At 51.7% G+C, this 27787-nt stretch overlaps 8 protein-coding genes across 8 annotated transcripts; 4 read left to right on the top strand and 4 right to left on the bottom strand.

Moving 5' to 3' along the window:
• Positions 1 to 1131: 1131 nt before the first annotated feature.
• Positions 1132 to 1590, top strand: EsH8_I_001303 (uncharacterized protein; the record flags this gene model as incomplete). Its single annotated transcript, XM_083268716.1, has 1 exon — positions 1132 to 1590. One exon carries the CDS (start codon positions 1132 to 1134, stop codon positions 1588 to 1590), a length of 459 nt encoding a protein of 152 aa, XP_083119154.1.
• A 1186-nt stretch (positions 1591 to 2776) lies between these two features.
• EsH8_I_001304 (uncharacterized protein) lies at positions 2777 to 4117 on the top strand (the record flags this gene model as incomplete). The annotated part of the gene is made up of 1 exon (XM_083268717.1): positions 2777 to 4117. One exon carries the CDS (start codon positions 2777 to 2779, stop codon positions 4115 to 4117), a length of 1341 nt encoding a protein of 446 aa, XP_083119155.1.
• A 382-nt stretch (positions 4118 to 4499) lies between these two features.
• Positions 4500 to 5486, bottom strand: EsH8_I_001305 (2EXR domain-containing protein; the record flags this gene model as incomplete). Its single annotated transcript, XM_083268718.1, has 1 exon — positions 4500 to 5486. One exon carries the CDS (start codon positions 5484 to 5486, stop codon positions 4500 to 4502), a length of 987 nt encoding a protein of 328 aa, XP_083119156.1.
• Positions 5487 to 8068: 2582 nt separating this feature from the next.
• Positions 8069 to 9318, bottom strand: EsH8_I_001306 (PITH domain-containing protein; the record flags this gene model as incomplete). Its single annotated transcript, XM_083268719.1, has 3 exons — positions 8069 to 8419; positions 8478 to 9031; positions 9243 to 9318. The coding sequence occupies 3 exons, from the start codon at positions 9316 to 9318 to the stop codon at positions 8069 to 8071; spliced, it is 981 nt and encodes a 326-aa protein (XP_083119157.1).
• A 5631-nt stretch (positions 9319 to 14949) lies between these two features.
• Positions 14950 to 16112, bottom strand: EsH8_I_001307 (2EXR domain-containing protein; the record flags this gene model as incomplete). Its single annotated transcript, XM_083268720.1, has 2 exons — positions 14950 to 15824; positions 15908 to 16112. The coding sequence occupies 2 exons, from the start codon at positions 16110 to 16112 to the stop codon at positions 14950 to 14952; spliced, it is 1080 nt and encodes a 359-aa protein (XP_083119158.1).
• A 1553-nt stretch (positions 16113 to 17665) lies between these two features.
• Positions 17666 to 18802, bottom strand: EsH8_I_001308 (MDR/zinc-dependent alcohol dehydrogenase-like family protein; the record flags this gene model as incomplete). The annotated part of the gene is made up of 1 exon (XM_083268721.1): positions 17666 to 18802. One exon carries the CDS (start codon positions 18800 to 18802, stop codon positions 17666 to 17668), a length of 1137 nt encoding a protein of 378 aa, XP_083119159.1.
• Positions 18803 to 20634: 1832 nt separating this feature from the next.
• On the top strand, positions 20635 to 22342 carry EsH8_I_001309 (uncharacterized protein; the record flags this gene model as incomplete). The annotated part of the gene is made up of 3 exons (XM_083268722.1): positions 20635 to 21329; positions 21389 to 21527; positions 21590 to 22342. 3 exons carry the CDS (start codon positions 20635 to 20637, stop codon positions 22340 to 22342), a joined length of 1587 nt encoding a protein of 528 aa, XP_083119160.1.
• Positions 22343 to 23656: 1314 nt separating this feature from the next.
• EsH8_I_001310 (uncharacterized protein) lies at positions 23657 to 27454 on the top strand (the record flags this gene model as incomplete). Its single annotated transcript, XM_083268723.1, has 7 exons — positions 23657 to 24441; positions 24493 to 24532; positions 24594 to 25330; positions 25385 to 25907; positions 25967 to 26431; positions 26491 to 26949; positions 27011 to 27454. The coding sequence occupies 7 exons, from the start codon at positions 23657 to 23659 to the stop codon at positions 27452 to 27454; spliced, it is 3453 nt and encodes a 1150-aa protein (XP_083119161.1).
• Between the last annotated feature and the right edge of the window lie 333 nt (positions 27455 to 27787).

Consider the following 27787-nt stretch of genomic DNA (forward strand, 5'->3'; position numbering starts at 1 on the left):
CCCAGGCATTTCGGGGGTGAGAGTCAATCAGAGGCAGAACTCGGGTTCTTTCTGATTTGAACAATCATTGTGTTCTTCGCATTGGGCAGCTGTCATCTAGGGTTCGCGTTGGAGTCGACAACTGGTGTTGTCCGACTCCTTGTGGAGGTTCTTGATTCTAGGGAGATGCTAGGGCCGTTGCAGAACGCCAATAGTCGTGGAATCCCGACAATGCCGCAGTCTCCTCTAGTTGCACCCGGGTTCTAATGACCTGGACATAAAAATAACTATGTTACGAGTTTATTCAAATGGTACAGCATCCACTCTTTGCTTCACATATTTAAAGTCTTCAACCAGGCACCACATCTTTATCTTTTACCCTGGATGACATATAGGCAACCCCACCGCTAGCGTGCTGAGTGGTAGCATCGTGGCGGCCCAATCCTTTGCGACCGACGCATGAAGGAATATCCTCACAAGCTCTCCTACATCCTGTCCGAGACTTACATCAGCTCTGTACTGGAGCTCACAACGGAAATTTTCATTAATTTCTCGACCTTGTCTGCATAGAGTTATACGATGAAGTCAGCGCGCGCAAGGCGGAGCGAAGTTTGGAAGACCAACAACGCCAGCCTGAAACAGCTTTTAGCAATTGACGACGAAGCATTGTTAAGATGTTTCTCAGGGGTCGAAGCTGTTTCACAACACAGTAAATCAGTAGACTTAGTTAAACGCGATACTCTTTTAAGTTCGCCACTTTCCCTGCCATGTACTCTCTCTGACGTTGGGGTTCATCTTGATGAGGCGGTGATAGGAGATGATGGTGAATAAAGCGGTGTTGGGTGATTAGTCACCCTAGCTAATATCTTGTAATCTTCGCAAATCCACTTCATCTACCCACACCTTCTTTTTGCCCCTTTCCCTGCAGTGTGAGTACAAACGGCTGTTAGCGGTTCCAAACAAGAGAGTAGAAGGGTAACCAGGCTGTGGGAAAAGGTTTAGACTTAAGCTGCGCTCTGCTCTCACTCATTTCCTTAAAGCTCTTCACTGTTCCCACATACACGAAGCCTTGCAACGTCCCTAAGGCTTTGAGGTAGTCGGCATCGTTTCATCCACCAACAAGCATAACACAATCATCGCCATAACTACAACATGCCGCACTGTTCAAGTAACCGGAGCGATACCACTGACCGTGGTGTTTTGCCATCCCACCGGCCATTCGCAACCTGTCTCGTGGTTAACCTTGCGAGCTGGTTCCTCTTCGGCGTCATCGGCTCCAGTTACTCGAAACTTCCCGAGGAGGGCGCGGAGCTCTTCGGTATCCTGCTTTCCTTCCTTTATATCCCTACCCTCTACGGGTTGGTCTCGGAGGGAGTTGAAGTCTGGCCGCGGTCAGCACACAGGTACGCTCATGGTGGCCTGCTGGGACTTACCCTCACGTTGGCCTACTGCGTCGTCTCCGACATGTGGAGCGGCTTCCTCCAAAGGTTCTGGTTTGTCATGAGCGGACTCTATTTGGGAGTCGCACTGGAGATGTCAACCGGTTATTTTGGGAAATTCGATCAAATGCTGGTGGACTCTATGTTGGGAGAGTTTCCCGAGGAGTCTTAAAAAAGTCTTCACGCAGCCGAATGGCCATTGTGTTGTTTTCATATACACAATATTGTAAACAACATCTCCGGAATTTCAGAATGTGTGAAAACGAGTTTCTCATTTCTATTGTGTTTGACTAAGATGAGGGAGGTCAGTGGTATAAAAATGTCTCGTACTCAGCCCGGCTGGAATTCCTCGCACTGCCTCCAGCTGCAGATCTTTCTACCCACTATCTACATTCAAGGACCAATACCGAGCACACTGTTGCAATTGGAGAGCGAAATTAATTCTGTATTTTTTCTTCAGTTGATTCTAGTATGCATATGCGTGCTGTGCGCGCGGCCAAACTTTATACCTCTCTCAAGGGGCGAAGGAAACGTTCTAGCAGAGGAGAGCAAGTATCTTGTGCTCTCTAAGGATTAACTAATAATGTTCAATGTGGTTTTATGAAAATTTTAACGTATCCGAACTGCGCGAAACGTTTTCTGTATGAATCTAACCATAGGTAGAGAGCCAACACCTACGATTCGCTACGTTGAGTCAGATGCCATGATAAATCTTCAGATTCAAAGAGGGATTCATGCTAGGCACGTTTTGGCACGTTTTAACTTAAGCTTATTGATTGATACTGTCATAGGCCAAGGAAAGATGAATTTAGTGGTCCGTACAGAGAGAAAGTTCATCACTAGCCAGGAATCCTTGGAGCCTAATGAAAAGTTACCCAGTGCAAAGCTTAGAGCAACTGTGCGAGTTGGGAATGCTTGAACGGTATGTTGATGAGCAAGAAGCCAGAAAGACTGAAAAATAAAACCTGGAGTCTGGTTATATATCCATATTAATGAAATATTATGGGGTTATCATGAGGTCGGAGATGCTTATAACGCAGGGAGTGTAACCTGGGACTTCCAGATGCTAGCTACATTGAACCTAAACACCGTACCCGCATCGCTTCAGTTGAGCACCCATCTCCGAAGACACAGATATTTGACTCTATCTCCGGTTGCACTTGCCATAGTCTATAAGTTGACGAGGGATTCTTCATCCAAAGTAAAATGAATCAGAAGCTGAAAAATCCACACAGGTTAACAGGAGCTCAAACCATTCATCAACCGTCCAGGGCAACGGCGCATCCAAGTGTCCAGCTCACTGCTCAGGTCAATCAGCCCAACGGCGAATTCAAACTATACTTAATAAGACAGTCAATATGGTCGTGGCTCCAGAGAAGCAAACGCGCTACTGGCGCAGCCGCTCCCCTTACCCAAGGGTAGACCGCCACCACTCTTCCAGTCCTTCAGTTATTGACGACGATAAGAACCCGACCGGGGAAGAAGAAGAAGAAGAAGAAGAAGAAGAAGAAGAAGAAGAAGAAGAAGAAAGCGGCGGAAGTTGTAGTCCACCCAAAGACTTATTGGAACAAATGCGCCGATCAACCTTCAAAGCCGAGGCCACAGGCAAGGCGGTTTACAAGGGCAAGTTCCCCTTCGACAAAACATGCTCATCACCCTCTACCTCTTCATCCCAAACCAAGGTAGATCCGTTTGACATCTTTGAGCCCCGGCCAGAATTTCCGTACCAATCTCTTAACATGATGACCCGTAATATCGTCGACACGGAAATATTATCTACCCAGAAACAGAACCCTAGAGGCCTCTTTGAAAGGCCCAATGCCCGGGACCAAGGGATCGATCCTAGGAGATTGGAGCACCCCTGTTTTGAAAGTCCGAATGCTCATCCAAAGGAGCTGATGGCCAACTTCGACACTCTCTCACAAAAAGACAACGACAAGGTCATAACCGCAAAAACGGCCTCAGGTCTCGAATTCGGCTTAAGGAGCCCGAGGCTGAGACCTGTCAGACCCAAGCTCAGCACCACCGTTCCCCAGGAGCCACCCAGGCGAGACGCTTCTGCCGGCTCAATCAGAGCTTATATTGACCTCTCCAAAGGACAAAAGAGCCACAATTGGGATACTCTACAGCTTCCTGAGACGGACGGCATAAGCAACGGCATCAACAACATCAAAAACAACACCAACGACGTACAAGTTCATTCTTTCACAGCTGCCCGTCAGGAGCTGCACACCCTCGTCCAGTGGGCCCAAGAAGTCGCCGACGCCACCGGGCCATGCACCTTAACACCGGGCGACGATTCCGCCGTCGGCTCGAGCAGTGGCGACGATTTCCCTAGCGTGATCGACGACTACTGGCTTGACCTCCCCCACCGCCTCACCGCCGTGATCCCCGAAGAGGACTTCCCCCGAATCGACGACGAAGAAGGAAAGCCTCGCCCCAGACCCAAGGGCGGCGAGAGGATGGTCGTGTTCCGCGAGAGCACCTGGTGCCGCTGCGACAATTGCTCCCCGTGGAAGTGGAACGGCGGCGGCGTGTGCCTGAACGTGCACCGCAGCGAGCCGACGCAGCGGGCGGAGGAGAAGAGACTGAAGATGGCCAGTGCCGTTGTCTGCGGCCTCGTGCTGGTTTTCGCGCTTCTGTTGGCTGCTAACATGTCACTGGCCGGATGGGAGGTGGCGGTTAAGCGTCGTCATTGATCGGACCGAGTTGACGTGAATGATGCGGAGATAATGTGGGTGTTTCTTGAAGGGTGAGCGTCCTACACTATGGTGATAAATCAAGATTGTGAATAAACTAAAGTCGCTCAAAGTTGTATTCTTTCGCATTATATGACGTCTTGCTTGAGATGCCGCCTTCCTGTTGTGATAATTTATACCAGAGGCGGTAAGATAACGATAACTCTGTCTGACCTCTCCTGTCCAAAAACATATTACCAGAAGAGTATTGTGAATAGCGAACTGAACCTGTTATTGTACTGCCAATAGATAACCACCCGGTCAACATCTATAGATAGGGTATAAGATAATGCATGGAAGCCTCCAAACTCCGCTACCTTGAATGCGCCAAACACTCCGGCCATCAATACCGTTGAGACTTGCTGTACCTCCAGAGCAAACTTGCTCCTTCTAATGTGGGCATCACCTTTGGCCGAATGCTTTCCGGCGACCCCGTCCTCACGGCCATATGAATAGACCTCTGAAACCTCCGGCGAAAGCGCCGCCAGTCGTCGTTCGTCGGCCACGACTCGTAGGGATCGCTCTCGCCCTCCAAGTCGTCCTTATCGAAGCAATCCTCCTTGTCCTCGTCAATGTTAAGTGGGTAGGACAGAAATTCGTTGGTGTGCGGATGCCGGGGCTGGGTGTAGTTAAGCTGCGATTCAATATCGAATTTGAAGCGATACCCTTGGTGGACCAGCTGCGGCCGCAACGCATCTGAGTGACTCGGCTGAGGTGTAGCATATGGAGGTCGAACATTGAAGTTGAACTGAAACTCTTGATGGACGACAAAAACGAGCTTCCTCAGTCTCGGAAACTTCGCCAGCCGGGCCAGCAGCGTGGCCATATTGGACTTGGAGACTTTCCAACTAAGCACTGGGTGGCAGATGCCCGTGTACAGCCCATATGATGTCCCCAAAGCAAGCCGGCTGAGGCTGTCTCGGACGAGGGGGATCTGGCTGAAGAAATGCAATGTCCGAAGGAGGCGCTTGACTAGCAAGTACGGCTCGAGCAGCAGGAAATCGCGCGACAGATCGACGTACTTGGTAGTGGCCGAGAGAGTGAGAGGTCTGTAGCGCTGTAGCACGAACACCCTCGTCTCGTGGCATACTGCGCCCAGCGCTGGTGGTGGTTCATCTCGAACATTAGCGAACATGAGCCCGGCCGCTGCAGGCGTTTTTTGGCTTGCATTGGGCGAATCCATGACTTCGTACACTCGCGCATCCGGCAGGGCGTACTCCCATATCATCAGTCGGATCTCCACCGGCAACTTCATTATGGGGAAGGCCTGGCCAGTGATTGCAGGTCCTGGGTACTCTCTCGAGTGAGACGGGAACAAGGTCGACGGCATGTTGTTTTCTGTGTAATGCCAAGATCCGGTTGCATCGCAGCAGAGATCTTCCAACGACAGTGCGGTTGAACCTGGCGGGCGATCTTCTTTAAGGCTGGATGACCTTGGGCTGGGGAAGCTCTAGTGATCGACGGGCCCGACCACTCGGACAGCGGCCGCACGACGGGTTGGGGAAATATCCAGACGAACGCACCCAGCGGGGAGAGTGGTAGTGAAATATAGGACCAAGTTACCCACTCATTTAATGTTTCGACTAACGGCCCGAGAGATCTCGCATAGAGTAGGGTGCGAGTTTGTTTCGAGGATCCGGCGGGAATGGAGGGTCAGGGTGGATGAGCGGTGTTTATGTTCGAGACTTGATAACTCCGCAAGTTAATGAAGGAAGATGGGATGACGCCAATCGGAGGAGGGTTTCGGAGAGAAGCGAGGACTTGGGGATCGTAGCCAAAGGAGGGGAGGCCTTTGCAAACAAGAAAGTGAAACGCAAGAAAAGGCAGTCCAACTCGTACTTTGAACGGCGGAGTAAGCTGGTTTTGTGAGTTGCCCGGAGGCTCCCCATCACATTGGTGAAACTGGGGCTAGCCCGATCATCTGATGGCTGTCAGTTTTGGCTAAGGCATGGTCATCTACCGTCCCTGTGGTGTCGTTAGTGGGCAAAAGCAACGTGGGATACCGCAGCGGTACGCCGCAACAATGGACTATTGGGCGCCATGACTGCCACATCAGGTAATCGTGCCGGCAATTAATGACGCGCCGTTGTCAGAGCGGCGATGCGATGCACGTCAATATTTGGTCTCTTAAGAAAGCGGCAACAATATGTCAATGGGTCGCTGGTATTTGGCGAGGCATTGTCGGGGAGGGCATCGGTGGACCGAGTCGACTTGCCAGAAGTCGCGGTGAACATGGCGCTGGTGCTAATATTGACAGTGGAGCGTATAGGGCACTCTAGCGACAAGGTCGTGATCTCATGGGATGGCGATTATCCACGAAATGCCCGTGATTGGAACCGTCGGTGTGCCGTCATTCGAACCATCTCAAGGCATAGCACGGCGCTGGACTGTCATGCTGCAGCAAGGTGACCGCAGCGTTCCAACGAGGTGGCAGACGGGTAAGGCGCCAAGGCGTTGGCCGGGGTGGGTCGGGGAAGTGGTGGGATTGGAAGAGGGGCGGGGGTCGTAAGGAGTTTCCGAGAGGGACAAACGACGAGGGAAGGGAGTGGCTCGGCCGGCTTGATAGGGGTTGGAGGTGGTTTCCGAGGCTTTGATCCGGGAGACGACACGAATGCGGACAAACAAGGTTGGTTAAGCATATTGCTCTGCTCCTGCCACCTCCCTCATACCTGTCTCCACCGCCTCATCACGGGCCGGGGGTAATCAATCCGAAGGCGACTGATAGGGCACTTGACAACGTTGCGTGACCGTTTAGTTGAGTCCTTCCTCTCGACTGTCGCATCCTAGCCCCTGCGCGGACAACCCCCCTTGGCTTTTGGTGCTTGGCTTGCCCAGACCCGTGGGCAGCATTCAGCCCTGGTCAACATGGCTTTTCCGCAGGTTGCGTAGACCGCAATCCGCTTTCTTCGTTCAGCAGTGGGCGAGCAGGGTGGCTAGGCCCAGACGATGGCTTGGGGCACGGCGAGAAGGGGGTGTGTTCATTTGTTGCTGAGCGGCATCTTGTTGGACCTTGGGTGATGACGGGGGTTCATCTAGTTGGCTCAACTCCGATACATACGTAGTCGTAGTGAACTCCTCGTCGCACACTGAGTGCAACAGTGGGGACCGAGGCGTCAGTGTGTGGGTAGAGGTTTATGCGCACTGACCAAGTCCGGCAACATGACCGACGGCGAAGAATAGTACCTACCTCGGCCTCCTTTGGGGAGCAGGGCGGCATCTCATATCGGCTACATGTTTCTCCGAAAAGCCTTAGCGTTGTGGATCCACTCCGAGGCCGTCCAGCCCCAGTTCGCGATATAAAAAAGATTTTTTTGGTCGCGCATCTCTCTGAGGCTTCTTTTTTTCTTCTTTTTTTCTTCGTGCGGCTGGCATAACATTTTACAGTTTCCCCTGTTTGCTGGAATCCTATAATCAATGGATTACGGCGTCAGTTATGCCCCAGAGCGAATTTAATTGCAGCCTGCTTCGTCCTTCATTGATTCTGTCGCCCTCGACGGGCTGGATCGCGATCGACGGGCCGGACATATTTTCAACCTATGAGATGGGTATATTGAAGGACTTCGCAGCGCAACTGCGACGGCTCGAGACCCTGAATGTGACTGTGACCTACTTAAATTTGTCGTTGAGGATTGCTTGTCACTGGCTTCGCACCACATGTTTCGTACGCGGCTATTCTATTGTGACTTACTTTCTGAGATGAACAGCGTCAATGCATTATTACTACTACACGCGACGTTTGACGGAGTGGCGCCACGATCTTTCTCTGTTCATTGATTCTGATGCTCAGGCTTCCGGCCAAGGTCGCCGGAAATTTCTATGGCTACTGCTTGCTCTATTCATGATTCTCGTCGCGTGGGCCATGCGTGCAGAGTTTTATGACCTCCATCGGTCCATCTCGAAACGCCGTTGCTTTTACTCTCCGGCCTCGTCGCCGATCTTCTCCAGCTTGCCCATCTCTCTCTTCTCTCCCGACTCGCCAATCAAGCGCACTCGGTCGAGACGCACCTTCTCGCCGTCGCCGTCACCCTTGGTGACGTAGATAATCAAGGTGTTGATGTTCTGGAACTTGACGAAACGAAGACCAATATTGGCGGTGCCGTCGGCGTTCCAGTCCTTATCGGTGAGGGTGATGGCTTGCGTGGGGGGAGTATCGTCGGCTTCGCCGAAGTCGAGGTTGTGCGGCTTGTTCGTGTAGAGGTGGATGGTACCGGGACGCATCGGGGCCTCGTCGTCGTCGTCGTCAGCAGGAGGAAGGGAGGTAAGCTACGCCGTATCAGTTAGCAACATATCGCTCCATGTGTGGCCGTCGGGGGGTTCATGCCTGAAGGGTGTGCAGCTTCAGCATAGATTGGAAGGGCATGAACAGCAGGAGCTGGTCGTCGGCGCCGCTCTCAACCCAGTCCTTTGCGCCCTGCTTCTTGGTCAAAGCGCTGGGCCTGGATGGATCGAACAAAACGCGAACAGGGCCAAAGTCCTCGTCAGCGTTCAGCAGCTCGCAACCTCTAGCCTCGACCTGATCCGTGATGTCGCCGTAGCCACGAGGAAGGTCCGCACCTCTCCAGCTGCCTCCGCCAGAGCTACCCGATGCCTCACCTGCTCCGGATCCGGATCCACTCTCAGAAACCTCCTTCGCCAGCTTCTTAACCACCTCTTGAAGCTTGCGAGGGTCGGCGCCCTGGACCTTTTCGATTGTCTTGCCTTCGCGAAAGATCATGAAGGTGGGAAGAGAGGTGACGTTGTAGGTAGACGCGATCTCCTTCTGGGACTCGACATCGATCTTGACGAAGGTGACGACATTCTTCCTGGACAGTGATGACGAAAGTTGGTCGTAGAGGGGCGCGATGGCTTTGCAGGGACCGCACCAATCGGCGTAGACTGGAAACGAATTTGTCAGCAACCAAGGTCGGTCATTGGTGTGAATGATAGATATCAAAACAATGATTCAGGCATCGCGATGACTCTATGACAAGTAGCAGGCCAAGGCATGGAAGGACTTCGACCACAGACCGCCAATGAATGATATGTTGGCGTCACTCGAGATCGGGTGGCAGGGGTGTGGCGGCTTCGGTAGCCAGATGGTACTTACAGTCAGCGACGACTATGCGGGAGCTCGACAAGAGCTTCTGGAACTCGCCCGCAGACTTTATGTGAACCGTAGACATCTTCGCGATTCCGAGGAGCGCAGGTCTGGTCAGTGGAATGTGGAAGATGGTGTTGAAGATGGAACCCAGGAGAAAGCTGCCCCGCGACGACGCACGCCAGGCAGGCCGACCTCTCTCAGGTAGCTTACCTACCCCGCACCATACCTTTCCAAGACTAGCGTCGGCGCACGGCCCACTAGATGTATTCTTGAGATCCCATTGCAGGATATCTCATTTGCCTCTTCTTCCCCGGCTTTCTTCACTATAGGCGTCTTCTAATCCATATTTTAAAATACACGTACTCTCATATGTAACTAACTCAGAACAGATTTCTGCTAAATATCTTCAGCTCAATTGGAAATAGTTTAGTGCGACTCGGCTAGTGACTCGGAGAAGTTTGGTCTGAACTCCTAAATGCAGACGCAAGTCGCCTTATTGAAGTTAATGACGTTTCTGTGGCGTTTTATGTGACCTTCCGAGTTATCATGCTGTATTAATAATTCCTAATTAATAGGTTATAATTGGTAAAGTATGCGGCGAGCACTCTGCGGTACTAAGTCTCACACTCTCACCGTCTATTTACGCTTGCTTTGATGTCTCGTTGCTCTCTGGAGCGTTGTTTTTAACGTGAAAGGAAGCAACAGAACTTGAAGGGGGACTAATTTAATTTACAAGGAAATAATTAGTAGTTGTACTCCCGGCATCTCTTGGAGCAGTATTGCATTCTGTTTGGAGCAAACAACGGAGATGACAAGGCACTGCTATCCCACCAAATCTAAAGAGATAGGCCTTGTTTGTCGCATACCTGAGATAGAGCCTGTTGTTTTCTGCATATATTTAGCAAATTTTTAACAATCCATATATAGTGTTTGCAACAGAAAAGAAATAGAGGCCAACGTCCGGTTATTACATTAAACGATGTGCAAAGAGACTCTTTGTAGGGCCGCTCCAATCTGTTAAGATGTCCTGGACTAAAATATGTTTAGTCGCTCATCACCAGTCGTAAACCGCTGTTACGCCTCCGTTATATGTGTAAATGAGACAGCCGACTTGTACTTTGCCACCCACTCCACCATTGACACCTAAGGCCCTCATGTGTGAATGCGATGGTCTCGCTCTCCATTGACTCCCAGCGGCGGTACTCACAGTTCAGATAATTTCCCCTCATTATCTTGGCGCAGTTTATTGCTGATTCAAGACTCAAAGGAAGCCGTACAAGCTGCATGTCGACGGCCGTTACGCAAGTCGCTGCCCATTCGACCTTGAAATGATGGATCACACCCCCTAAATCCCTGAACTCAAGGCGTTCAGAGAGTACCCCAGGCCCCAAGTAACCTGAATCCCCGTGGATCTGGCTACAGAAGATCACCGCACCTTTTAGTTGCTTCGAAGAGTCGATGTCGGGGTGCGGGTTGAAATCCTCCTCATCGTTGCAGATTCTGCGCTGCTCAGTCATAGGGGTTGCATATTTTCTTCTCAAGCGGGACGAGGGCGTTCCAATTACGTGCGGAGTTGAACCGGGGAGCTCGTATATGGTTTGAAAGGGTCTGGCAGGCGGATAATGGTATGGAACGGTAGTCCATGAGCCGGGCGCGTTGACGGTCATCGCAGGACTCCCCTGAAGCTTTTGGGGTGACATTGACACATAAAAAGCGGCTTCTCCAGCGGCGAGCCTGATGCTCAAGGCGGCGATAGCGGCAAAATGTACCAGATTGTAAAATGACATTGCGGCAAGGGGTGAGTTGTTGAAAAGTAAAGAACGAAATGTGAGAAAGAAAGTACCTTACGAGGCAGTTTTGCGAATGAATGTTGGGCTGGTGGACAACCTGGCGATTAAGAGTCGTCAGCTTCTAGGACAACCGTGAATTTATAAATGTGACACATATTTAAACTGCATGAGGTAATATTTAGGCCGATATTAACAGTGGATCAGGGAATGCTGGTATCGACTTTTGAAGTCTGGTCATGATACAACTTGCGTAGGGGGGGGTTGACTCCAGAGCTCCCTTCAGTGCCTTCGGTCTTCGTGTTCTAATTTTAGAGTTTCAAGAATAATGAGAACAGAGAGATTGGACCAGTGAAAAACTTATTATCATATCTATGGAATTTCCGTCGAGGTTACACAATCCCTCCCCCCGGAGTCCATGCTGGATTAGCCCACTCGATGAGCGAGGAGGTAGCACCTATTTGCATAGTGCAATCTTATTGAAAGTTGGGGCGTCTCATAAGTCGTAGCAATTCATATTATTGTAATGTACGAGAACATCAATCAATAGTTCAAAGACTTTTGTCTATGGCGCGGCAAATGTCTGAAATCCATGACCATATCGGTCGCATGTTGTATTCTCACACCCTGGTTTGTGGCCGTCGAGAACAAAGATCCAGTGTAAAGTAGTTCTTAGTTTCACCAAATCTTTTGTCATTGTTCTGAATTATAATGGATACTTTCATGTGGGGGTTTTGGACACGGTTCAGCTGAATGCATCGCCCGCTGCCGTCTTTGGACCGAGCAAAATCTGCACTTCTGACCTGTGGTGTTTACCTAGGAAATGGCCCAGGATTTCTATTATAATAGAAAGATGTCCTCTAAAACTGGGGTTTCTTTGTGATCCTCTTTTTGAAAAATAAGAATTATCTCCATCTGAGTTCAACTTCCACGTTCACCACTCTTCACCGTCAGTCGCCGAAGGATAACCTGAAACCACATGAGGAAGTTGACAGAAAATAATTTGTCATATTAAATATATGCCTTAGTTCAAAATCTCCAACGTGAAAAATTGGCCCGACTGAGAGTTGACCCTTGATATCCATGAGAGAGAGAGGCATCTCCCAAACGATACTTTCAGGCAAAGCCTCGGAACTAAACACACATATCGTGTGGGTAAGGAAATGTAAATAATATTAATTATTATATCTCGGGTATTTGGAAGTTCCTGAAAGGCTCTATAGAATAATGGTTGGGAGATTCTGAAACCCGCACCCCATGAATTCTCTGCGGCTTCCTCTAACGTAGTAGCTCCATGCCCTTGATCTCAGGAACATCAAATTGAATCCTCACGTCTACAATGTAGCTCTGGAATACCATTTCTAGCTGCTCTTTTAAGTCCGCCCAAGTGACATTCTCGTCGAATTCAAACATTTCTTCGGGTACTCCATCCTGGACTGACCATATAGTGTCCTCGTCCCTCAGGTTAAAGAGTTTAGGCCTTGATCTCGTTGTGCGAGGCTCCTTATGCTGAGGGAGTGTCAAAATTATGATCTCGCTGCAACACGGCACGAAGTCGACAACCCATGAGATGACATCTTCGCAGTCTTGAAGGGTGGTGAAGGCGTTACAGCCAAGAGCGATGAGTTCGACGTTCCTGAGCGGCAGCCCTATGAGTTGGCGATTGATGGGAATTTGACTGAGCGCCTCAACAACAACAATGTCTCTTTTAGGATTGAACCAGACACTGTAGGCCTCCGTATATTTTCTCCCGAACGCAAAGAACCCGGATGTTTCTGTGACCTGCCACGCCTCTTTGCAAACACTTCGGATGGCCGGTGGCTTATGGGCTTTGTGGAGTGCAACATTGCCGTCTCTTTGTACGAATGGCTCAAATATGCGAGTATCGGGCAATGCCATCTCCCAAATTCGTATTCTGACCTCGGGAGGCAGTTGGCAGAACTTGTAAAATATTTGAACTGCTGACAACAGGTTAGTCTAAGGGTTCCCAAAGGTGACATGTTAATAAAATGGTGAGTTGCCGGGAGAGGTACCCTGCGGCCGCTGCGTGTGGCAGTTAAGAACCATAGCTGTCTGATGCTTCATGAGCTCATCCTGCAGGTTCGTAACCTTTTTCAGTGCCTCTTGAATTGCTGTTGCACTCCATCTGTCAGCCTTCTACTTATAAAATCAAAATATTGCATCAGTAATACTGACAGGCAAGCTCGCTTACTAGGGAGGATCTTGTAGATGACTTGTCATTCTCGGGGCACAGGGCTGTCATTTCTGAAATCTGCTTGGACAGATTGACTTGTATGCTTGCCAGCGCGGCGTGACTCTCAGCTGAGGCCTTGAACAGTTTAAAGAGCTCTTCCATATCGAGCAGGGAGACCATTTTATCTGGTAGTTGTATTCAGAAAGCTTTTGTTTAGAAGATTGAAATTTGACCGGACGAGCTGATCATAGAAAGGAATGGTAACACTTGAAGGTGAGGTGTTGAGGTTGGAAAGAACGCTAGAGTAAGCAAAAGGGCAAGGAAGGTAGGAGAGAAATTTTGCGTAAGGCGGGTGCGGTCTCACGGATTTGTAGCGTTTGTAACAGGCAATTGCTTGAAGACAAGTAGAAAGGAGGAAAGACAGAAAAAGTAGAAGGGAAGAGTAGAAATTAGGGATGTGAGATATTTAAATTATGAAGTTGAATAATTTGCGGTTGCACCTTCCTTGCCCCCTCCCCACGAAGCTGGTCCGCCTGATCATACATCTCATATTACGTCGGCTCATCTCTTTCAATGCTAATTAAGGAGTTCCCTTGAATAACATATATCTTTCATTGCCAGCTTTTCCCAAAATACTCAAACGCTATGTTGCCATCCTGATCATCCATGCCAGTCGCACGCGCCGCCGCCTTCGCAAGCTCCCAAGGACGAACCCCACAGCGTGTTTAAAAGCCAGAAGATAGTGCCCAGTCGGAAAGAAAAGGCTCTAGAATGTAAAATATTGAGTATATACAGAGTCGTGATCGTCTTCTTCTGCCTCGTGAGTCATCGAGCTCATAAAGACCATCTCGTAAGGTCTACACAAGTCAGGTCTAACCCGAGAAGCGTCTCTTGTGAGGAAGTGCTGAAGAATAAGAACACAAGCTACCAGCAAATAAGCGACGAAGAAAATATACAACCACGGAACTGATGGAACCCAAAGATTGGGGTCAGGGGGCTGTTCTCGCAACCAAAAAAACCAAACAGACTGGTGAAGTACAAAAACACAAGAATAACAGTCCCATGGATCCCGGGGCTGTTGCAAACTTTCGAGACCCCCCGATGCACAAATTAATCGCCTTGACGGACATTGAACAGGGACCAACGATACGGTGAACTTGGTCATTGATGCAAAGACGAGAAATATATGCTTGTAGATTTGTATCGAATTTCATGTTCTGAGAAATTATCCAGAATGAATACAGCAATATCGTAAACTAACTAGACCATTCGTGAAGAGAGGTTTGAAGACTTATTACTGCCAGGGAGTGGCGCAAAGAACTATTCTGGCTCGACGTCATAAGGTTAAGTAAGACATTACGATGACGACCACAAGTAACCAGGTGATTCCTTCCCTACCTACAGTAAGCGATATTTGTGTAGTGCTTTACGGGTATGCCATGATTTGGGGGTTGACAATGAAGTACTGTTTAACAACGACTAGAGCGAAGTCTCCAAAATTCTGGACACGGCTTTTACAGCTATTAATTAGGCAGGTCATGCTGAACAAGACAAGAAGAAACAAACTAACAACGAAAGAGGACAGACGCCCGCTGGTGCGAAGTATGCTACTTTACCCTGCCGAGAAGAAACCCAAACCCAACGCCGTGAGTCCCCTTGTTTTGCCTAAAAGCGCTGCATACCACAGCCCAATGCAATAATCTTCATGGAAAATTAAAACCAAATTTCCAGCCTAGTCAAAGTAGCTAGGCCGAGCTCTAACCATCTCCACGCCCTTGAACTGGGGGATTCGGCTCTCAGGAAGGTGCTTGACCTCAACCACATGCTCTCGCCATATATGCTCGACCACGCGCCTGACATCTCCCCAAAGAGCAACGTTTCCTATTTCCGTCGAAAGCTCCTTGGGATAGTCGTGGCTGCTGACGGGGTTGTCGTCCTGCAAAGGGAACAGCTTGGCGGGTAGGCGGGGACTCGACAGACACGAGCGGATATCCCATTCCATTGTCTGTAACATAATAACCTCGCGACAGGAGGTGAAGTGGTCGAGAACCATGTCGATCTTGTTGGTGCAGTCGCCCTTATTCATTAATCTAGTATGCGGCAATGCTACTCTGAGAATGCGCGACATGTCGAGGTTCGTCCAGTCTCGGGGCTCCTCCCTGACGTACAGGATGTCCTCAGTGTAGTTGAACCAGAGGCCCTTGTAAGAGGTGCCAAACAGACCGAACTCGAAACCGCCGGCCTCATGGAAGGCCCGGTTGGCCTCCTTGCAGGCCAGGCGGAGCTTTGGTGTCTTGTGAGCTGTTACGCACATCTCTGCGAGGCCGGAGGCCTGACGCATGGCCATGGCCGGGTTCGCCTGTCCGTTGTTCTGGTGCGGTGGAAGACGCAGGACACGAGAGAAATGGCCATCTGACATAGAGAGATCAAACACTCTGCCTCCCGGAAGTGCGAGCTTCCAAATCTTCATTCGCAGTTCCATGGGAAGCTTCTGGAATGGAAAGAACTTGGTGGACTTGAAGCGCAGATGACGGTTGAGCTTGGACTCTGGAAGAGCAATGCCGATGTATGTGGAAAGGGCGGCCTTGACGGTGTCTCTCTCTTCTGCTTGGTCGATGTTAGTGCAGGCAAACTACGACGGCGGGATCTAAGAAACATGCGCTTGCGAAGGTCACGAATGGTTTTCTTACTCTCGATCTCCTTGATCTTATCTTTCAACTCGCCATTCTCCTGAACAGCGGCGTCAAGCCGAGCTTGGAGGGTTGCGTGAGAGTGAGGCTGGGCCTCTCGGCTGGCGTTCTCAGCGGCCACGGCAGCACGAACATAGCCCTGAATCGCACTCATCAAACTCGCCGTGGCGACTGCCATTGGATCAACAGCTGAGCGGTCCGCCATGACGCCGGGATGGCACTCCAACCCGAATGAGATGAGCAAACGGGCGATTGGAGAAGAGATGGAATAATATGACCACCGGAACGGACGGAATGAGAAGCTAATGCACTGTGATATGTTCTGCGATGCGTACGTGATGCGCAAGCGATAATCGGTAGCGCGTTTTGATGGGGAACCGAAGTCACAAAGGGTTCGCTCGCGTCGCGACTTGACGGATGGTGAGCCGAAGGATGTGCAAGAGACTGAGTATCTTATGGGTCAGAAATCCAGCCTGAGAGCGGATGGATAGAAGAAGACGTCTGGCAATTCTCACTGTAGATGCGCGACGTGGGGATGGACTCTCTGCCGTCCTGCCACGACGGCAGGTTCGTGGTGGACGGGGAGAAGGCTGGAGTGAAATGAAGAAATGAAGGCGACGTGAGTGAGGGAGGTGCCCGGCAGCTACTAAAGCCTCAGGCTGAGATGAGAGAGGCGATGAGGCAGGTGCTGCATACTAGGTATCCGTTGGTTGGTTGGTTGGTTGGAGGAAGGAAGTTGCCTTTCTTGCCGCCTTCCTCACGGGGTCCTTTACCCCAACAGGTAGCAAGCAAACGCCCCATGTGGGAGCAGGGATGTCGAGCTAAGGCAGGAGCGTTAAATTAGTGGACGGCGGGAGCGATCACGCCTGCTAGCCCGCTAGCCCGTGGCTCCGCACAGACCTTCTGTTCGGGTGAGGGCTTCTTGATCCGGCTGGCACTCTCTTCGGGCGTTGGAACATGCTGTTTGAAGTGTACTAAAGTCGGCTTCAATAGCGGGCTTGAGAGAGTCATGCAGGCTTCACCGAAGGGAATCTGCAGATATACGGGCTTTTTTCACGACAGGCAAACGAGAAGCATCGATAGACTTCAAACGAAGGAGCTGGAGGTAACAAACCGTTGCCCTGAAACCAGGAACAGCACCTAGCCGCATGGAAGCACAGTTTAGACAGACTAGGATCACTTCACTTTGCGGCTTCATTGGAGCACTTCAGAAAACCATGTTCCAGGTAGAGCAGGCAAATCAAGGCTATCGGAAGCCTGCCTCCTCAGGCAATCTTGGATTGTCATATTTTCGTCGCCAATTTGACCTTTGCCTGCCCCCCTCTTCCTGTCGGCACTGTCTACATGCACTGAAATTCAGCCATGCCATCCAGAGTGAAACCGTCCAAGAAGACCCAGCATGCCCGCGCGCATACCGCTAAAACGCATTGACAAACGAAGTAGTGTCTCCTGACCAATCCGAAGTACGAGGAGTGTGACACAAGAGCCGTTGGCAGACAAAACGGCTGTGGGATAAGGAGACTATCCAAACTCATTTAGGGTATCTCATTAAAGAATCTTACGGCTTGGAGTGAGTGTTTTATCGACCTTGGTATTTGCTACCAAGCTGCATAGTTTGAAGAAACAAACAGCCGTGTCTTTGGGTATTCTATGGGGGCTCAGTTATCGGGCTGCAGCATTTGTAACCAGTCGTATTGCTCAGGCAGAATCACAATGGATGGAATTTGCAACGAAGCCGCTCACAGCTTCGAAGCAAGACTACCAGGTATTCGGCGCAATGACAGTGTAGTTCCTCCACCCGCCGTTGACCCTCGCATACTCCGTCGCCTCATGATGCTGATCAAGTGAGAAAACCTCCACCTCTGTCCCGCTTTCCTCGCCAATCATCAGCTGACCTCCCTCAATCATGTTGATCAGCTGCAGCAGTGTCGGACGCTCGCACATCCACTTGCCCTGCAGCTTCAAATTCTTAATCCCAACCATCGCGTACGGGATCGTCAGTGTCTCGCTTGCGCCGCCGCTCAGGATTATCCTGCCCTCGCGCTTCAGCGTACGCAGCGCGGCGTTGAGGTAAGGCGGGTTCTTCAGTTCACCAGGCGTCCAGTCGTTGAAGACGTCGGCTCCCGCGCCGTTGGGTGTCGCTGCCAAGATCGCCGCGGCGTCAGCCTCGTCATCACCTGTCATGACCACGGTCTTGAGACGCGGGTTGTTGTTGAGCTTCTTGCGCATCGCTGCGAGCTTATTCTCGCTGCGCCCGAGGGCGACGACGTTGCAGCCAACGGTGAGGGCGATTTCGACAGCTAGACCACCGAATGAGCCGCCAGAGGGCCCGACGACTACGGTCTCGGCAACCTTGATGTCTGCAGCCTCCAGAAGGGCGCCGGCGGCGACGGAGTAGTGGGCGATGGACTGCAAAACCGCGGGGTTGTAGCCAAGCTCGCCGAAGAGACGCTTCTCATTCAGGGGGTAGACGTTCTCGAGGGGGACCTTCTGGTACTGCTGCAGTGAGCCGTCACGCCACTCCTTCATCAGCTTCTGACCCGCGTTTCCGGCTCCGCCCAAGTGACCGATCATGACCATGACGTTGACCGGGTCATCGCGGCCGCGGGTTGTTGCGTCGACGTAGACGAGATCGCCGGGTTTGACACGCACGGCATCGGGGCCAACCGCGTGGACTCGGCCGATGGCGTTGGGGTTCGGGACGAAAGGAGGTTCAATGTTGAGTTGAGGAAGTTTGCCTGTATGAACGAGATGTGTGTAGGGAACTATTGGCGCCGCAAGGATCTTCACAACCACCGTGCCCGTGGGGGCTTCCGGGATGGGGAGATCAATGACTTTAAGGGGCTCCGAGTAGGACGAGAGCCAGAGGGCGCGGTTGCCATGCAATGATGCCATTGTGGCGGACGGAAATATATTTGGTTGGAAATAACGTGGCGAGGATATGGAAGAGTGAGACTGAAATATTCGTCGCAATTCTTTCCTTCAGTACTAGGTAGATGTCGGGCTATTATGAGGGGCGATGTGAGTTCTTTTGATGCCTTCGAAATTTCCAGGGTCGGGCTGGTGTTTCTCGGGCTGGATCAAGAGCCCGACTTCCTGGGCGGAGAACAGCTGTTGCGGTACCAGGGCGCCATTTGGGACGGCCCGGATGACTCGTCCGAAGTCCGGTATCCAGTGAGGTGCAGCTTAGCTCTTGGACTACATGAGGCAATTACATTTCGAAGAAACGGTAACTCGCCTTCTAGACTTGATGTTGAGCGAGTCGCCGAATTGGGCTGACAATGCCGAGGCGTCACAAAGCGTCGGCGGGACTAAGGATGCGTATTCCGTGGAGATCGGCTCGGGAATTACACCGATCATCTAACAAAACAGGCAATTAATGACTAATGCCAGCCCGGGGTGTTTTCACCTTAAACCGCCTAGGCCCCAGAGATTTGGTCTTCGCTGCTTTGGGACCTTGCGTCGGTCTTGAGATTCTTTTGTGCTCGCCGCTTATCTAATACGGTTGACGACATACCACTCCACAATAAATACTTTGCTCCCTTGGCCGAGGGCTGATACTGGCATCAATTGTTTTCATTCTCATCTTTTTACATGTCATTCATGTTGGGATAAGTTTCTTTCTAGGAAGGGGAAGATTGGATTTCAATTCACTTAACGAGGCGGCATCTTCCTGCAATTCTATAAGCTTCGGAGAATTAGTCCTTGTAACGGGAGCATAACTTAGCTAGTGACTAACCTTAACCCTTAGTTGCCGGTTCCCATTCGCATGGAATGAGCTGACATACAAATCGAGTGACGTTTGTCTTTGCTCTGGCTTTATCCTTGAAATGCCATAGGCCAATGTACGAAGTTGCTCTAAGCCAGACTGACAAAGGCTGCGGGTTTGGCTGCCAGTTCATGTCAGACGGCGCACCGGGGATGACTGGGCCGGTCTTTGATGTACGTAGAGAAAGGAGCTGCGATCTGTTTACTTCAATACATTGGTGTTTCTGGACTTTGCTATTTGTGACCAGGCAATTAATTTAGCGTTCTCTATGGAAGATAGAACATATCTGCAACCCTCTGCAAAGAGGCACGCTGTAGAGGTTATCGGACTAGCCAAGCAACCTGTAGGTTTTGCTCGAAAAATACTCTTTGCCTCGACTTTTTGAGCATTTGCTTTATCTCAACTTGGTGGTATTTAGCGAGCTTAACCAGAGTGTAGATCCAATGATCAGCTGGACTTCTACTGACAGTTCCTTGAATAATAAAAGGAAGCGTTCCCTGTAGTTCTGTTTGTCCGATGTCTTGGAGTTATCAGATGCTTTGGTTTCACGATTATCAGGTAGGTTCTCAACATTTCACATCACTTAGAGGATACTAACGGCCTGGGAAGACAGTATAAAGAATAAAGAAATTAATGCTGTTACTTGTCTACATGAATACTCACCAACATTCTAAAAGCGGTCAAGCTAGTGAACTCTTTCACCTTTTGTCCTCCTCCAGGCAGGAGCCAAATTACTTTCTTATTCTTATTTCTGATATTGTGCCTTCCCTCTTCACATTCTCTTTTTCTTACTACACCTAGACGTTTCTCTTCTCACAACCCACTTCGAGACGTGAGGATCTTGTGAACAACCTTCAGCTTCGTGCAATATTCCGTCTGTTATTTTACTCTTCCCTTGCGCATCGCATCATTAACATCTCTTTTAGTAACTCCTTTCATCTCTATTGCCGCCAACACCATGGCCCCTCGTTCCTGGGCTCAGATCGCCGCCACGGGCATCAAGCCCAGTCCCCTGCGCCGCCAAATCACGCCCTCCTTAACCCCTCGGGCGCGAACTCCCAGCCCGGCTGTAACCCCCCTCACCACTGCCGACTTCCCTAAGCTCTCCGGAGACAAGGGCGGCTCCGGAGAGGAGAAGCCGTCTCAGGATCTCGCGGCCTCACGGCCTGAGTCCCCTTGCCCTACTTTTCTCTGCCCCGCCTCGCCCACCAGGGCTATAAGCGAGATCGAGGAGGATGATGTTCCTTCTTCGCCGAAGGAGAATACACCCAACTCATCCTCAGCAACCACCACCACTACTATCACCACCATCACCACCGGCGCCGCTACCATAGCCGACCCCGAAGAAATGGGTAACGCAAAGAGAGAGAGAAAACAGGCGGCCAAAAAGGCCGCCGAGGAGGCCGCCAAGAAGGCTCGTCTGCTCTCATCTGCGCCTGCGCCTACTGCGCCCGCCTCGCCGCCTATGGTTGACAAAAATAAGCAGGAGAAGGACGAGAAGGGCAAGGGAGTGGCACCTCCCTCTGATGATGAGACCAACGACGTCACGACCGAGTCTGAGGGCAACGTCGAGAAAGCCGCTGAAATCGAGTCCAAGGAGGAGGCCCTCAGACAGGCCATGTTGGCCTCTCTTGAGAGAGATCGGCGAGTGAGGTAGGCGGCACAATCGAAGCTTTTTTGTATTTCTTGGTTACTAATATCCCTCTGTTTAGCCTCTTCGGAAAGTTCGGAAATCACGACACCACTCTTATCCTCCACAAAGGTGACACGACGGACTCGATCTTGGTTCACCGAGATATTCTCATGAGCGATGCGAAGCTGTTGGCCTCTCACCTGCCTCCTCCCGACGAGGTAAGTACATATTTTCCAAATACATCGAACGGTGGCAGCGTCGCTAACTTCTGGTAAATCAGAATGGCCACACGACATACAAGATGGTCGGTTATGACTTGCACATGGTGGGCCCGCTTGTCACCTTCATGTACATGGGAGGTAAGCACTCGCCTAACGCTCTCCTGGTTGAGATTTTGTTTCTGAGATATTTCGCAGATGTTCCGGGCCACCAGATGAACAGATCGAACATGTGGCACTCGGTTTATATCCTGTACAACGTCATGTTTTACAGGCCTGCTGTCCACCTTGGAATCAAATCCATGATGGATTGGCAGCTCAACAACATTGAGGAGGCGACCAACTTCTTCCGCAACGCGTTCAGCGGACGGTTCTACTATTACCAGTTCACGGACTGGAAAAAGATGGCGGGACTCGAGATCCCTCTACGCATGGCGCATATCCAGCTGTACACGGAGATTGCTTTCCCCGAGGAGATGCGCAAGATGAAGCTTGCACTTGCCAAGCTCACGCTCGTCGTTCTCCCGCTCCTTCGTCGACAGATCTCATTCGTGACCCACGTTCAGAGTTGTTGGGAGGCCCTTCCATTCCCCTGGCGCGAGGACATGAAGCAATTCCATCATGATGGCCTTCTTCCTGAGTTCGTCGACTGCTTTGACGAAAATCTGAACTGGAAGGACGATAAGGACAACGATGCTCAGTTCGACGATCAGCAGCTCGGCGTTCCTGGCCCCTCATCCGCCGCTCCTCAATATTATGCAGCGTCGATTGATGAGATGACCTGCCGCCTGGCAGAGGCTGGATTCCAGACTTAATTTGTTTCCTCATTCGAAACATCAAGCATCGGGTGCTTGTCTGGTTGGATTATTCTTCCACTCTGAACCTCCGTTCGAGACAGTCGCAATGACACACACTACCGCCGATGTCTTGTTCACACAGACTTGCACTACTCGACCTTGGCAACGCTAACTCAAGTTCTTTTTCTTTTACTTTGAGTTATCTGGGTCGTTTCAATCCCCAGAAATTGGTTCGATCTTTCATAGACGGCGGACGACGAGGGCGGCCCACTTCGGGTTTCGTACATGTCTGGAACGACAATCACTTTGACCAGCCAGACAACCTCACTCATCCGCCGTTTCTTTTTCATTTGTCTCCTTTGTTACGACACGACCGTTACGAACGAAACGGTTCAAGTTATCAATACGACTTGGACGTTGCTCTTGTTTCCCTGCAGAAGGGATTGGTGTATGAACAAACAACTTGGGTTACTCGACCGACCTAGTCAATATTCATTGGACCTTTGGGATTAATGTTAAGACACGGCTGGATGAGAACACTTGGGACTTTCAACACCTGGATTTGCTTGTTTTACTTTTGGGACGGATGATTACACAGATACCCACTTCGGTTTACGGTTCTGGGATGGGATGATACCCCTCTGGTTTGTGAGTTTGGAGTCAAGGGATCAATTCCGGTAGTCTATCTCAGATAGTCGTCTTCGGACAAATTCATAAGAGATCTGAGCATATGCCAAAGCATCTTGTGACTTGTGGTGGTTGCTATGAGAAGCTTGCATGGAGACAGGCGAATGCCGAGACGAACTACATGTAGTCAATCTAACGTTGCAGGAACATCCCCGTAAACGGCACCAGGAACACCGACCCAACGCCTGGGGTTGGGCAGTTTAGCGCCACCACCAGCTGGGGCCTCCCGAGTTGGCCGGTCAAGATGGCGGGTAGCGGTCGCTAACGGCCCCCTAATCACCGATTGTTCCTGGGAAGCCACAGCGCTCAGACGGCGCCATGGTTAACGGCCTCGTCTTAGTGCAGGCCCCTGCCTCTTCCAAGGCAACCCTTGGTGGCTGGTGCTGGTCGGCTGGGCGACATTGGCCGTGGTTGCTTGAATGCTTATTTGCAGGCATTTTCTACTTAATTGCAGCTTATTTCGGGGGCGCCGCCGATCTGGGATCGTTTCTGAGGCTTTCCGCTATTGAATCTACTGAACCAAATTAAGCTTGCCGTTTGAAGAAAGAACAATTTACCATCCAAGACCAAGAGCACCACTTATAGCCCCCTCCAGAAAAAAGACTTCACACTGTGTTGCAGTGTGCGGGCAAAACCGTCGTCGCAATGTACGAGCCTTCACGAGAACCTCGTCGCCGAGGCTCTTCCCTCTTCCCATCACGAAACTCCGCCCAGAGCCTCAGGAGCCAGTACAGCAGAGAAGCGCAGACGGCGCATCTTGTCCAGCTGATCGAGGAATTCCGGAAGTCAGACCCCATCTACGAGCCTGTGCCACCTACGCCACCACCAAGGGCACCCGGAAGACGGAGGAGTCAGAAGGCGATCCAGCCCCTGGTGCGGTTCGCCTCTCCTCTGGAGTCACTGACACCAAGGCGACGGGCAAAGACGCCGCTTGCCGCTCCCGTCTTATACGACCCGCCCACGCAGCCGGTTGCGGTTCTCTCTGCGGCGACACCGGAAGACTTACAAATGAGGCAGCGCACACCAGAAGAGTCCTTGTCCGTCGCTTTTACCAATGAAGAGGGGTCGGACGGACAGAGCTTCGACCTGGACGGCTTTCCGATGCCTCCGGATTTTGACGAGCGAGGGTATCTCAGCCCGATTCAAGAGACCGACGACTGGGTTGACTTGGAAGACACAGCAGGCAAGGTCTACGCCTTTGACCCGGCGCGCCTGTCTGCAGATCCGTCTAAGGATGAAGGAGGCTCCGAACTCGAGACGCCGTTGTCGGACGACGCAACGCTGAGAGGAGAAGAACCCCCTTTGAGCAGAGCACTGCACGTCTACCAGTCACGATACACGGGCGAGGGTGTCCTTGGCGGTTCTCACACCGCGGCCTTGGAGATTGTCTACGACGCGAAGAGGAGGCGGCAATCACTGTTTAGATGGCTGTAAGTTCAAGTACAAACATGGTATTCAGGCCACGGCTGACCTCTCTCAAGACACGTACAACAAGACATGATGAACTTTGACGAGTTTACGGTACGTCTTCCCTGTGTACCCGCCCGTCAGAGCAGAATGGCTCATGCTGAACCCCGTCTAGAACGAGATTTCTCGCGCACTTTCTGAATTTGAGCAAAACGACATCCGCAAGCTTCTCTCTGACGTGAGGAAAAACTTTGCAAAGACTGTCCGTACTTCCAGAGACACAACTGTGAAGCACATGGAGCCCAGCTATATCCAGCTGCCCCTCCAGCACGGAGACCCAGCAAAGGCGTCGCAGGCCGGGAAACGATCGGCGACTTGGCTTTGCATCCCCTACTTCTCGCTCGAGAAGTACTCTGGAATCCAGGCCACTGGGAACCCCGGCGCGTACCCGCCCCAGACGCTGCTGCAGTCGGCTTTCTCGCGCAACTCTCAAAAGCGAGACATGCTCCAAGCAACGCGGCAGATCGCCAACGGGGAGAAGGACTGGTGCTTCCATATTCGACAGCTGTGGTGCATCGTTTTGGACAACTCGCTTTTGATCACCTGCGGTTCCATGTCCGAGTCGGATCTGCGCGGCGAGGCTGTGAGTGTGATATCCGACCCGGCGAGGGACCCTACGCTAGGCTCAGACATGGGTCGGATACTGATTCGATACGGCGACTCGGTGCTGTGGTCTTTCCCCCTTCAGGAATGCCAGACGTGGTTCGCCTTTATTTCTCACTTTTCCGAGTTTTGGCCAAAGGCAGTACGCTTTCATTTCAACGGCCGCCTGCTGTCCGAGGCGCGCTGGTGGAAGGTGCTCCAATTTGCCGGCACCTCGCGAAGGAACGTGGTTATTAGTATGGAAACTTGGTAAGTGTGTTCCAACGCGAGAGGAAAGAAGATGAGGCATCTAACAGGAGCCAGTACTCCGCCCCAGCTTCCTCCCAGCGGCATCCTGAGGCCCCTCAACCAAGGCATCGGCAGCACTGTCGGGCAGGCGTCCAGTGCCAGTGTCCAACCGCTCAAGCTCTCGTCAGGAAATCGGATGAGCTTTCCGCCAGGGCAGTTCAGCAAGTCTGACGAGATGTTCCACGTCTTTAGCTGGGCTGAGAACAAACCCGCGGGCCCAATTGAAGGTCCCAACTTCATCGTACTGCAGAAACAGCTCTCGGAAGTCGAGGAGTTTCTGACGGCCGAGACGAACGGGCCTGATCGCCGAGCCTACCTGGATGCCGAGATGTCGACGCGAAATGCAGTCTACGAGTACCTGGAGAAGCTAACCGCAGATATGCAAGACCCGAAGATGAAGCCGTGTAACAAGCAGGATTACGCGGAGCGAGTTGATATCTTCAACGCAGCCGATTCCCTGTTCCGATTCTTCCTGCCTCCATTGTTTGATGGTCCAACAACGGATATATTCTGGGGTGCTGTGATGAACCTAGTCTGGGTATGGTTTTGCCGTCCTACTTGCGTCCAAGATCCAGTGATCGCTAATCAGACTTCCAGATACCTCAGCCTGAGGCCCCCGAGGAGGAGTCTCACCCGAATGGGCTCGACAAGACGCGGCGCAGTGCCGTTTACGCAAATGCCCCGACAATCAGGAAAGCACTGCGTCAACTTGCCCTTCCCGTGATTGCGTTCAAGAGCATTCTGTCTCACGCCGAACCTACAGATCGCCTACACATCGACGTGCCGTTGGACCTGATCCGTGCGTGGCTTCATCTGGTCATGGGCCTGATCTATGCTAGCCATGACACACACATGTGGGAAGACCATCTGGAAGTGACTGACTCGCTGGTGAAGAGCGGCATGAAGCATATTATGGAACGGCTGTCACATCTCAAACTTCTGGAGAGGTCTTCCGTCCTCCCGCTCGAGGTTGTCTCCCTGATCAGCTACGGCCTTCTGTCCAACACTTCTGGAAAGTATGCGGGGATCAGCGACACGTACTCTGAGTACCTCAGAGCTTTGGTAAGTTTGGCTCTGTTCTAGATTACTTTTTCGATGTATCAAGCACTGACGGCCGGCAGGAAAACGACATTGCAAACGGGCAGTCAGACATGTCCTACCAGCAACGCATTAACTTCCTGCGACAGGAAGTCAATGTGGTCAACCGCACCATTGATGCTCAGAGTAAAGTTTTCAACTGTATCCTGTCATCCGGCCGCGACGAAAGTTCACTCGCAGCACCGAGACACCTCCGTCTGAACCGAGCACGGCTCGGCGAGCAGGCGGAAGGACGGGCCACTTACCGCGAACCCGAGTCACTGCGGTCTCACCTGCGCTTCGCAAGGAACAGATACGCCGCTGACGACGACATGAACGTCCTGCTGGAGCCCATAGCTGAGGTGTCAGACTTTTACAAGCTTCCGTCCACGGATGCGGCTGGCTTCAGGGATCTCCTGGCCGCGGAGTGCACGCAGCTCCTGGAACGGCGCAACAGAGACTTTGACGAGTACGCCGAGCAAGCTGGCGTTTTGGAACAAACGGTGAGTTGTCCAGACCGCGTGAGCTCTGGTGCCGGGATGTGGTTGCTAACCCAGACTCCAGAACCTGAACAACGCGGCAGTGACGAAGGACAGGCAAGAGCAGGCCATTTACGCTTTCACCATCGTCACCATCATCTTCTTGCCCCTTAGCGCGGTTTCGAGCGTCTTCGGGATGAACTCTAGCGACATTCGGGACATGCAGTCCGGCCAGTGGCTGTACTGGGCCACTGCGATACCGGTGACCATCCTGACCATTGTGCTCGGGTTGTGGTGGATGGGTGAGATGGGAAACCTGTTCAACTGGGTTGCCAGCAAATTGCGCGGCGACATCAACATTGGGACAGGGTTTCCTTCGCACGCGTACATGTCAGAAAAGCTGGATGGCCACGACGAGATCGAGGTCCTCCCCGCAACGCAGGCCATGTACAGCCGGCCGTTGTCGACCAAGCAAAGCTTCATGAGGCGATTGAATAGCCGGCTGGGATTCCGACAGCACCGGGCCTAAGGTCACGAAGTCAGAGGGCGCCTCGCGGCGGCGGTAGCGGCGGTAGTCGCGCAGTAGCACGGCATCCCATCCCCACAAACCCCTGCCCGACAGCGACAACTGCCTTGGATCGTATCCAGGAAGTTCGGGGGCATCCGAATCGACCACCAGACCCCTAGCTCAAGGGGTCCAGCCGACCCCCGACGAAGGGATCGGTCTAGACTTGATCTGCGCAGGAAAAGCAAATACGGCAGCCAAACGTCGGGTTGTCACTAGGCCCGTGATTGGGACAGGTGTTTGGGCATACGCAGCAAAACGGGCGATGAATAGGTGTGGGACGTTGTCGTTCATCGG

This window comes from Colletotrichum jinshuiense, chromosome 1 (assembly GCF_051148585.1).
Source record: "Colletotrichum jinshuiense chromosome 1, complete sequence".
Classification (NCBI taxonomy): Eukaryota; Fungi; Ascomycota; class Sordariomycetes; order Glomerellales; family Glomerellaceae; genus Colletotrichum; species Colletotrichum jinshuiense.